Raw genomic sequence first — 12,499 nt, 5'->3', positions numbered from 1 at the left:
CCATTTGGGCATGTTTTTGGTCAATGATCTTGAGGTCTATTGTTCCTACTAAAATAGGCTTTGGTGAGAAAAACAACTACCACTGGTCAAAACTTCATGAGATCCTAGTTCCTCATCCTCTCTATGACTCTATGATCTTGTCTTATGACTTCAGAGTACTTCAGAGTAATAAAGAGTTGACAGACTGACTTGCTAAATGATTGATCCAGATTAGAACAACATTTAAAATCAGTCACTTAAAAGAAGTTGGTATGTCTTTCTTTCCTTTTTTTGGTATTTCTTTTCTTTTAGACTTTCATGCATGTGCACTAATTAAGATATGTAATGTTAATTAATATTTTTAGTTTTGCACAAGTGGACACATTTCTTTTAATCTTCCATGTATGTAATACTTATTAAGATGTATAATCTTAATTAAATTCTTTTTTTAGTTTTGACAGTACTGGTATTTGATACCAGGACTTCACTCTTGCTAGGCAGGTGTTCTAACACTGAAGCACATCGCAGTCCTTTTGTATACATGATTTACTTTTTAGAGAAGGTATCAATTTATCAATGTACATTCCTGGACCCTGATCATCTTACTTTAGGCTTCCCACTGTATCTAGGATTATAGGTGTATCCTTTCACACCCAGCTTTCTTCCATTGAGATGGAGTCTCACAAACTTTTCTTTGTTTAGGTTAGCATAGAACCACATTTTTCCCAATCCCAGCTTCCCCTATAGCTTGAGATGGAAGGCATACACCACTGCATTCAGGTATTGGTTAACAAGAGGCTTACAACTTTTCTGCCCAGGCTGGCCTTGAACTGCAACCCTCTAGATCTCAACCTCCCAAGTACCTAGGATTATAGGCATGAACACTGGTACCTGGCTTAATTAGCATTTTAATAATATTTTTTGATAGAATTTTGACTTTGGTGAAATACAGAGTAAAAACAGCAACTGAGAAATGTGTAATGTTAAAAATGTTCTGGTATTTATATAATTCTGAATTAAACCTCATTTTCATACTAGGAATCAAGAGTTGTTAATGTAAGAAAAATCTTTCAGGGATGAAACTGCTAGTAAGAAAAACAAAACAATAAAAAGTAGAATCATTGCTCAGACTTAATGTTTTTACAGGCAAGTTAGAGTCACTAGGAATCTTTATTATCAATGCCATTCTGTAATAAAATGAGTTAAGCTGATGTACACAAGAACCCAAAGGATTAGATTATCTTCAGCTCAATTTTAGAATGCTAAATTAATTTCAAGAGAAATTAATTTAAGCAGTTGGTTAATCCTCGTATTACACCAAATCAAGCCATACTCATCAGCATTTTTGATCTGGTGATATAGTGAAAAGGGAAATGCAAAGGACAAGCTTAAGGAGTGATAAGCCATGAATTGACAAGGCTGGCAGTGGCTGCTGACCCTGCATTTATGGCTTGAATGAAGCTGATTATTTGGATTCCACGTGGATTCCCACTTGTTTGATTTATTCAAAGAAAATTAGATGTAAATACCAAAGGCTAACTTTACACAATGGAATCATCAGTTCTTTTGCGGATGAATTTCTTATTCTCTCAATACTAGTATTTCTGTGACAAATTCTCCAAGAGCATCTTATGGTTCATATTCAGTAACCACAACCTACCTCGTATTACAAAACCAAAGGTATTGCCTTCTTTATGCAATGTGACCTCCACTGTTCGGAAAATAACACTTGATCCTTGTACAGCTGAATATGGAGAAAAGAGAGGGGGATATAAATGTTAAGTTACAATAAATGTCTTTTTTTTAATGTGGCATAAAATACTACAAGTACTCTTGCATATGATTTCTCTTGACAAATGAGGAAGCAATAATTTGAATTCAATGGAAGATGGTAACATCTACCATTTGTAGAAGAAGTTCATTGTAATGACATACAAATACACTATCAGTGACTCATGTAGATCCAGGTGGAACTCACATCATAGCTAGTTCCTTATCTTATATGTAGACAGTTTTTAGACAGAGGGTGAAGACAATCTTCAGCAAGTGTATTTGTTTCCTTTGTGAAATACAAAAATGATATGATCTACATTTATTTTTTTCTTCTGTATCTGGTAGAGGAAGAAAAGTGTTATGCTCAGCTCGAGGTTCATAGATTAGGGGATGAAATAGATGCTCTAACAAATACAAAGCTATTGAATGTCCAAATGACTTGTAGACTTGTAGAGCAAAAGCAATCCTAAGTACATCCAAAATATTAGTATTAAGAAAATAAACATTTACTTAATTTTACTTGGTATCTCCATGCTATGTTGTTTGCCTGTTTATTGTTCTCATTTCACAAAAAGAAACTGCATTACTAAGTTGCAATATCTAATTATGTTATACACATGCACGAGATTGTAAGTTATATGAAGACACAGTCACTGAAATATTCTGTAAAATCGCTTTTGTAAAACCAGTGATGAAATCAGATTGAATAACATATTATGGCTGCATTTAAAATGCAATTTCCACAAATTAATATTTTATCATCATGAGTAGGTTTTTGTTTGTGCAGACAAAAATCTTGTGTGATATGCAGTAGATAGTTTTAGATCCTTTCCTTTAAATTTGTACCATAATATCTAATGCCATATTCATGATCACTAACACATGTTTACATTGTTCCTTATTCTTAAAGACCTTATTACATATAACTACCAATAAGAAATAAGTGGTCTGTGACTTACAATATTCTACTACAATTTTCAACTTTATGACAGTGTGCAAGCACTCCCCTATAACACTTGGTCTTCACTTTCACCATAATATTCAATAAATGACATGAGATATTCAACACATTATTATAAAATAGGCTTATGTTATATGGTTTTTGCCTAACTGAAGGCTAGTGTAACTATCCTGAGGATGTTTAAGGTCAGCTTGGTTAAGGTCTGGTGTTTGATAGGTTAACAGCATTTCAACTTATTAATTAATGATGGGTTTATTGAAATTAACCTGATTGAAGCAAGGAACATTGGTATATAGACAGAAACTAAAGCCATTAGATGAAAGAAACAAAATCCTATTTTTTCTGCCATGAACAGAAATAGCTGGTAGCATAAGCACTGATTAAAAATTTTCTTTTGTGCTGGTAATGGGGCTTGAACTCAGCCTTGGCACTGTTTTTCTTTTGTGCTGGTAATGGGGCTTGAACTCAGCCTAGGCTGGTGCTCTACAATTTGAGCCATAGCTTGACTTTTGGCTTTTTGGTGATTAATTGGAGATAACAGTCTCAGAAACTTTCCTGGCCTGGGCTTGCTTTGAAATATATTCCTCAGATTTCAGCCTTCTGAGAATCTAGGATTACAGGCATCAGCCAATTGTGTCCAGCTTGAAAATTATTTCCAATTATCAAAAAATCTGAATCCTTAAAGGAGTATTATAGAAATGAATAAGAAATACATATATTTAAATCCCCCCAAAACAGTCTGAGGTATAAGTTAGGATGCACACTGTCAGATCAAGATATAAAGTATAATAAGAACTAGGATCTGCTGAAAAGCAGCATAAGCCTACAGCTGAACAAATGTTTTGCTATACTGCTGATTTAATTAAATGTCATATTCTTGTTATCAGAAGAATTTCAGTTTATTCTAATCAACTAGGAATAGAACATACAAACAGCTGAGAGAGTTGAGGTATAGTTTTAATTAAACGAAAAAACAATATTAGCTTTATACCAATGTTTTCCTACTGTCCATGACCCAAGAACAGGATGCTTTCATTTTATTGGTAACAGAGGAAAGCAAAGGGTATGGCAAGAAATAACTGACGAGCATCGACTGTGTGCCCAGAACTCTGCAAAATGGCTTGCAAATATTATTTTATTTAACCGTTAAATCATCTTTCAATTATATACCACCAAATTCTAATTCTGAGCCACCTGTCCTTGTTGGCTAGATGTCTGTACTGGGAATGCAAAGCACTGTATTTTAAATTTTGTTTTAGCTAAATCTTGCTGACCACAAAATCTTACAGTCAAAGCTAAAAATCTCTATAAAGACTTTGGGGATTATCTATGGCTTTAAATTACTTACACTATGGCTCTCCATCATTTAAAACGATACATGTTAAGTATTGACTACCTTTTACTATAATAAATGAAGTAGATTTGTTCACTGTAGTTTTAATTTGTATGACTAACTCTTGGTGATAAAGCCAGGTGCATGTTACCGATTACAAGCTGAGGAATCAAAGGGCTAGATACTAACCATTTCACAATGCCAAACTTCAGTATTTACGTGTGCTGTTGTCCCTTGTTTCTGTATGTGAATGCACATGTGCTGCTACAAAATCATGATGCCCTCTTCTCTCGCCCTCTCATCCTCCACCTCCGTAGGCAGGTAGGAGTGCTGCACTGTCCCACCACATTATGCCACCCTTTCCTGCCTGACTTGCTTTTTTCCATGGTGAGGTTAAGTGATATATGGAGAAACCTGACAGGTGCTCAGTGTGTCTGTTTCTTTTTTTCCTCAACAGGGAGAGCTTCTCTGAGCACCAGTGCCCCTAGAGACTCAATCCCAGAATGAATTTCGTGGGGGAAAACTTGACTCTCTTTTTCTTCACCATCACCACCTCTATTTACGATCCTCACCTAACATCTGTCTGTCTGGGTTAGAGCTGAGAAGAGGGCTTTCCAGTGCCATGTGTTAGCACATTTATTTGATCTAAAGCTAGCTTTCTCCAGCGGGTGGTTAACAGTGAAGAGTGCTTTTGCTAATCAGATTATGTGGCAGACCTCTTTAATTAAATAAGGTAAATCTGTAGCTCCAAGGTTTAAATAGAAACAGGATTTAAATAAACATGTCAGAAATTAGGTTCTTTCCAACCAGGAAGTTTAGGAGCCTGGTGAAAATGGTTGAGATTATTTAATATTTCAAAATTCTGTAGGGGTTACATGACCACAAAATTGGTGGGTACTGCTCCTGACCAATTTGTATGCATAAATCCCTAAGGTATCACTTTGGGCAGAGTCTCTCTCTAGATACAAGCTCAAATCATCACACAGTTTCCAGGTTAAGAAGAACGATAAAACTAATGTAGACCAGTAATTTCCTTTTTTATAAGGAAACTGAGTCTCAGGGAAGATAAGCGGATTGCCCAAGGTCAAACTTCAATTTTTTTTTTTCTCTATCAGATCTCACATTCACATACCCTTATTTCAGTTCTTTCTGAACTCTAGGGATGGCTGGACCTCAAATTGCTATGATCTAGAGAGGAGTTACAGTTTTGACCTTGGGCAGCTTATCTTTCAACATGCAGTTCTGGTCTCAGGGTCTCAGTTGTGGGGGGCTGTTTGTTCTAGCAGTTGGAGCCAAGTGAGGGCCCGTGAATCTTTTCAACTTCCCTGAACTCAAGTATCTATTAATTTCATCAAACATAATAAAAACAGACAGGGAATATCATTGGAGAATGGATTTCTTCTGTCTGATTTCTACCAGGGAGACCTACACGGGGGTGTTTAAATGTATGTTTCCCTTTTTTCTACTAGCTTTATTGCCTAAGAGAATAAAGCTGATATAATCACCAAGTCATGATGGGCTTTTACTCATAAACATTTCTCTTACCCACCTGACCGCTTTAACTCTACTAATACTATGTTGATTTAGGATATGGTTTTCTTTTGGAAAGCTAACATGCCCTTCAGGGTAATAGCCTCTGATCTATATTACATTTGGCTTCCCAAATGATTATTCTAGAAATGTCTATCCACTGAATGCAGTTTCCCCCACCCCCCAGCTTCTAGCTGACATCTGTATTCTTTTTTTATTTCTTTAATTTTATTGTCAAGATAATGTACAGAGGGGTTACAGTTACATAAGTAAGGCAGTGAGTACATTTCTTTTTGAACTTGTTACCCCCTCCACCATTTTTTCTCATCTTTCCCTTCCCCACAACCCCCTCCCCAAAGTTGTAGGGATCATTTCCAACATATTGTCTTGTGAGTATCACTGTTGCACTGGTCACCTCTTTGTCCTTTGTCTCACCATTTTGTTGTTCCCCTTCCCTTCCCTAATTCAGATAAACATATATGCAAATACCCAAGGTACCAAAATCAGGTACAGTGACAAGGGATAAACCAAAGGGGGAAAATACAAAAGAAAAAAGAAAGCATGTTTTGAGTCTCTAAGGACTCCTGATAGCACAGTTGATGCCATCCTTGATCTTTGTCATAGTGATTTTTGCTTTCTTCATTGGCCTCATCTCCATCTATGGTCTCTCTGCTTTTCCCGTTGTTTGCCAGAAACTCCAATCTGCGGTTTAATGTGTGCATTACACTGTATCATCTCGCCTTCCTAATGCACCTGTGTGTCGAATAATCCCTTCCTACTGGATTGTCACGATCTCGTTGAGTCTTTCCTCAGCTGTCATCTGGGAGTCACAGGTGATACTGGGCAAATCTCCACGGAGGGTTTCATGCTGAAAGTGGTACTAAGAACTACTAGCAAGGAGCTGTGTTTTACTGATATTTACATATCCAGCAAAGTGCAAATGGGTAATTAGGGAACACTGGCTCAGACATCCCGTTAACTCCTTAGCAAGGGAGATTGTGATTTTGAAGCAAACTGACCTTTCTAAAGTTCAAGAAAGCACAGTAATTTCAGCATAGTAACAGTAGTATAGTATAGTAGTCATAGTAGTAGTAGTTGTTGTTTTTGTTGTATAATATTAAGGGTGAATAGTCTTAGTTATTTCCCAGGTATGTAAGAATATGTAAATGATTATGTGAGTAAATTCTCAGAAACATCCAATAGTGGCTCTAGCCATTTTTACAGGTGGGAAACTTAAGGCTCAGAGAACTTAAATAACATACTGGAGGCCACAAAACCAGCAAAGGTAGTATTTGAACAATACCTTTCTGATCCCTGCCCCCCGACCCCCCGTAACAAGTCAGCTCTTGTCACATTCTTGTTTCAGCTGTGGAGTACTCCATCCTTCCACTTACTCAGGATCAAAACACTGGGGTGTTATATTACTTTCAAAATAGATCCAGAATCTTGATTGCTTTTCACCATCTCCACCACTATCACTCAGCTGCACTGCTACAGTAACCAGCTAACTTGTCTCCCAGTCTTTGCCTTTACTCCCTGCCCTGTAGTCTATTCCCAGTACAGCAGCTAGAGAGAGCCTTTGAAACACAAGCCAGATGATGTTTTTCTTCAGTTTCAAAGCATACTGTGGCTTTCTATTTCATTCAGAGTGAAACCTGAGGTGTTTCCAACCAGCAACCAGGATATGTGATACCTTAAGATACCTCTGACCTCATCTCCTAATTCTCTTTGTGGTCATTCCGCTTGAGCCATATGCCTTTCTGATTTGCTCCAAACAATCTCAGGTATATTCTTACATTTTTGAATGTAGCATTGGCGGTTCCTTCTTCCTGGAACCTTCCTTCTTTCTGATTTCTTTTTCCCATAGGAAACTACATAATTCACTTATTATAGTTTTTATTTTTCTGTCTTCCCCTGTTAGAATGCAAACTCATAGAATGCACCCCAGTTTCCTAAAATGTAGTGGTATCTGGAATATAGAAAATGCTAATTAATTACTAGCCAAATGAATTATTACCACTTGTTTCTAATCAGTCTGAGTGTTCGTTAGTAGAGCCTTCTAGGATAGCTTAAGCAGAGAACTGGTGCTAGAAATGCATGGTTTAAAGGCAGGGCAGCAGTAGCATGTAACATAAGGCATACTTCACAAGAATAAATGCATGGACTTTGGAGTCAGGCACTCCCCATTTAAATATGGACTTTGCACCCTACCAATTTGGGAAAGATGTTTAAGTCTCTATAAAATGACAAAAAGAATGGTAATGTGCATATCTTGTAGTAGTGGTTGGTCAATTATTTATCAAAACCTTTTTATTGGGCTAGCTACTGTTAAGTTTATTTCCCTATCAAATATATGAGTCAGAATTAATATTATTTCTATTTGAAAGATGGAGAAACGAGCAGAAAGTTTAAGCAACTTCTTCAAAGGAACACAGCTGGTAAAAGGTGAAGCTGGGCTTGGAGCTTGGGTATATTTTGTGGTACTTGACTTCAGATTCACGGCCCTGAACTTGCTAGACAGAGATGATCTACCTCTTAATCGAATGCCCTTATCCCTCAACTCTTTTTTATTTTATTTTAAAAAAGTTATTGAATAGGGTGTTGTTGGTCTGAACCACTATGTTGCTATTTGCATTTTTCACACAGGATATCAGTTATGTACCACCATGATGATATTTTTATTACTTGAGATCAGGTCTAGAACTTTTTGCTTTTGCTCAGGTTGGTCCTGAATCGCAATCCTTCTGAGTGCTGGGCGTGAGCCATCACACTGGACTAGTCCTGGACATTTGATGCTAAAGTTTGTCTTCGTTGACCCTTCTATGTGGTGAGAATTACATAAACCAGTGCAACATATTTAGTAAGTATTCTAAATGCATTGACGGCCAGTTATTACTATTATTATTACTTGAGAATAATGTGATTGAAGCTACCTTTACATTTTAGGTATAAATATCTATACAGAGTTAATGTAAAACTTGCTGGAACATGCTTTTCCTTAACCCAAGCACAAAGCTTTCACAGAACTTAACGCTCAAAAAATAATTTTAAATATGATCACAGTTTATTATAGCTTAAGTAACCAAAATGATGCTCACAGATCACTTTACTGGATCAGGGTATGCCAGATGATTTCATTGTTACCTGTGATTTTTATGTTCTTCTTGAAGAGATTATACAGTTTTCAATTCACATAGCTTTTTAGTATGGAAAATGCTGCTCTTCCATTGCTGTAACAAGACACTGATGGCAAAATGGAAAAAAAAAAAATCCAATCGCTTGCAGAAGCATTGTGTAGTCTGCCACTGAGTTGTAATTACTTACAGACTGGTGGAAGTTCATACTCCACTTCAAGAACTACTCGTTCCCCAACATTCTTCAGCAAGCTTATGATCTCATCATGGCGGAATTTGGCCAGGTTGATCCCATTCACTGCTTTGATGTAATCGCCTACATCCAGCTGGTCACTTCTACAAAACAGATAACATTACTTCAGTGGACTCATCTTCTATAGTCCAGATCTGTTTTCCACTTTCTTCTCAACATAATAAGGAAGCCTAACAGGTGCATATAGCAAAGCTCCTGTCTCGTAGGATATGATCAAACTAAGAGCATGGATGAGACTCTATAGGTCCTGTCTACTCATGCTGCCTGCCTGGTACATTCTGCAAGTCCTGCTCTGGATGTACGATGACCTAGGGAATTTTCTTTTAACCTTTTTTTAAAAATTGTTTTTTTTTTTTTTTCGGTCGGTCGTGGGGCTTGAACTCTGGGCCTGGGCGCTGTCCCTCAGCTCTTCAGCTCAAGGCGAGCGCTCTACCACTTGAGCTACAGCGCCACTTCTGGTTTTCTGGTGGTTTATTGGAGATAGGAGTCTCACGGTCTTTCCTGCCTGGGCTGGCTTTGAACTGCAATCCTCAGATCTCAGCCTCCTGAGTAGCTAGGATTACAGGCGTGAGCCACCAGCGCCCGGCTTTTAAAAATTGCTTTATATATTTATTTTTGGCTTTTTTTTTCTTTTGAGACAAGATCTTAGTACTTGGCTAAAGTTGGCCTCAAATTCATGATCTCATGATCATCCTGACTTAGCCCTCCTCCTCTTGCTGTACTTCTTTCTTTTAGAACACTATAAAACAAAATAAAGAGAAGCATGTTTTGTTGCTAGACGCGTAGATTGCTGATTCTCTAGAAACGGACGCAGACCCCAAATATTCTAAGATACTCCAGATCTTTCTCATTCCCTCTCATTTATGTTTCCTGCCATTTGGGCATTTTGGCTTTTACTATTTTCACTCAGATTATCTTCAGAAGCCAAGGGAAGGGTCAAAAATCTTTGCTAGTTGTTCTTGTTTTTGTTTTGTTTTTGTTGGTCATGGAGCCTAAGTGCTGTCCCTCAACTATTCAGCTCAAGGCTAGCACGCTACATGTGAGCCACAGCACCACTTCTGCCTGTGGTGCTGAAGAATGGAATCCAGGGCCTCAGGCATGCAAAGCAAGCACTCTACCACTGAGCCACCTCCCCAGCCCCCATTCTTGTTTTTATTTAAAATTTATTGTTATTATAGAGGTGATACACAGAGGGGTTACATTTACATGTATCAGGTAATAAGTACGTTTCTTTTCCTACAGTGTGATCTGTTCCCTCATTCTCTCCCATTCCCATCTCCACCCATGAGGTGCATAATTCACTTTCATCAATGTCCACTGCATTCCACTGCTGCACTCTTTCACCCTTTTTCCTCAGATTCTGTGCCCTTCCTCACCCGCCCACAGATGTGCACGTGAATATATCATATATAAGAATGCAGAATCATCAAAAAAAGGGAAAAATAAAAAGTCCTTTGTTTCCATATCTTTGGAGTTTGTTTTAGTATGCATATTATTTTCTATATTTATGAAGAAGTGTTTGGGTATTGCAGTGTTGTGATTTTCTCCTAAAACTATCCTCTTAGGTCTCACTGTATGTGAGTATCTACAATCCTGTGTAATTTGTCATGTCCCATTGCGTTTTAATCTAACTTCCAAATGTCAGAGAGAACATGCTCATCATTTGTCTCTCTGATCTTGGTTTACCTTGCTCAACATGATTTGTTCTAGTTCTATCCAATTCCATTTTGCTAATCATTCCTTACTACTTCCTTTGTTGACTATTATTTGGAAGGATTGATTTAAAAAAAAAAGGAATATTGGGAAGAAGAAATAGCATGGAATTACTGGGTTTCAGGACATTCCCACTCTCTTTACCATCACATCACAGTGCTGGCTGCCCTGGAACTTGTAGTCAATCTTGAGTTCTACATTAAGAGCTGGGAGTGAGGGCTGGGAAGGTGGCTCAGCGGTAGAGCACTTGCCTTGCATGCCTGAGGTCCTGGGTTTGATTCCCCAGCACCACATAAGCAAAAAGAAAAAAGCTGGAAGTGGCACTATGGCTCAAGTGGTAGCATGCTAGCCTTGACCTGAAGAGCTGAGGGACAGCGCCCCGGCCCAGAGTTTAGGCTCCATGACTGGACCTCCCCCCCTCCCAAAAAAAAAAAGTTGGCAGTGAGGGCAGTGACAGGAGTCAAAACTGTGTCGCTGCAAATGACCTTCAATGACATTGCCTCCCTAATTAGAAATAGCCAATTAATTCATTTTATATAAATCCAGCTGCAATTAACCCTCCTAGAAGAGCCTCCCCCATCTGCCCAGCCTTCCCCTCATGAAAGTATTTCCAAATTGACCAGACTGACTCTCAAAACCACCTACCTGCCTGAAAGCTTGGCCAGTATTCCTGGGTTCTGCTTTTTTTATGTATTGCTATTTTGTTTTTACTTTTCTCATGTTTTTTATACCTTATCTTCTCTAATAGATTATAAGCCCCTTCAGTGCAAGGATTTTTGTCTTGATTTAATATTTGTATCCATGTAGCTGGCACAGTAATACTTTTTTCCCTTCTTCTGGTACTGAGGCTTGAACTGAGGGCTTAGGTGATGTCCCTTAGTTTTTTTTGCTCATGACTGGTACTCTACAGCTTGCACCACAGCTCCTCTGTTTACTTTTAATGATGACACTAAAACAATCACAGATAGCATTTTTTTTTGCCTTGTTTGGGCTAGACATGAAGGAACTCAGAGATATATGAAACCCTAATATCATGGATTGGCATGATGACTGGAAAATACAGGTAAACCGTAAACTCTGGGTTTGGAAAGAAGTGTCCTCAAGGCCAAAGGAGACAGATTAAGGTACTACAGTTCATGTCACCTCTCTCTTCAAATCCTACCCACTTTGGATCAAAGAACAATCATCTGGCTTAAGCTAATCCTTTATACAAACAAATTGATCATCCAAAGGAATTACTATTTCAAATGATTCTTTATAGGGTAAGAACTCTAAAATTTAACTTGGCCTTATGTGGACAAGAACATTCATGTCCAGGATTTAAGGAATGTTAATCTCGCTGGATCATTCCATCTCATCTTTCTGAGGTTAACCAATTATCATTATTTTTGTGGTGCTGGGATGGAACCCAAGGCCTCGCACATGCTAATCAAGTGCTTTACAAGGGAGACACCTTTGTCCCCAGTCCTTCTGAGATAAATTTAGAATAATTCTATAAAGCAAGCTCATCCTTTTCCAGAAAGGAGGGCATTCCACCTTTGACCATAACTAGAGAAATCTGCAAATCATGAGAAGAGAGTAACAGCTCCTTCTCTAAGTCTTTGTCCTTTGTTCATTGTTTTCTTGGTGAAAAGGTAAGTGTCCCAAGTAGAAAGGTACATTTTTTTTTTTTTTTTTTTTGCCTTGGGAATACAAGAGTTGGGCCTCCCTCTCTGCCTGAGCTGCCATTTTTCATCTGTCGCAGTTTCCTCAGACATGCCATATGGGTCATCTGCTTCTCATTTACATGATCCCAGTGTCTCCTTCCTACTGCAACCCATCTG

At 38.0% G+C, this 12,499-nt stretch overlaps 1 protein-coding gene across 8 annotated transcripts in view; it reads right to left on the bottom strand.

Moving 5' to 3' along the window:
- Positions 1–12,499, bottom strand: part of Grip1 (glutamate receptor interacting protein 1) — a 607,772-nt gene that overhangs the window by 119,190 nt on the left and 476,083 nt on the right. For all 8 annotated transcript variants that reach the window (XM_042699087.1, XM_042699081.1, XM_042699083.1 and 5 more), the window contains 2 exons: positions 8,901–9,046; positions 1,640–1,723 (listed from right to left, as the gene is read on the bottom strand). In XM_042699087.1, coding sequence (XP_042555021.1) covers positions 1,640–1,723; positions 8,901–9,046 — 230 coding nt within the window. The remainder of the gene's footprint in view (positions 1–1,639; positions 1,724–8,900; positions 9,047–12,499) is intronic.

This window comes from Dipodomys spectabilis, unplaced genomic scaffold, assembly GCF_019054845.1.
Source record: "Dipodomys spectabilis isolate Male_0828 unplaced genomic scaffold, ASM1905484v1 ptg000234l, whole genome shotgun sequence".
In the NCBI taxonomy this organism is placed as follows: domain Eukaryota; kingdom Metazoa; phylum Chordata; class Mammalia; order Rodentia; family Heteromyidae; genus Dipodomys; species Dipodomys spectabilis.
This window is presented reverse-complemented; position numbering and strand designations above follow the sequence as displayed.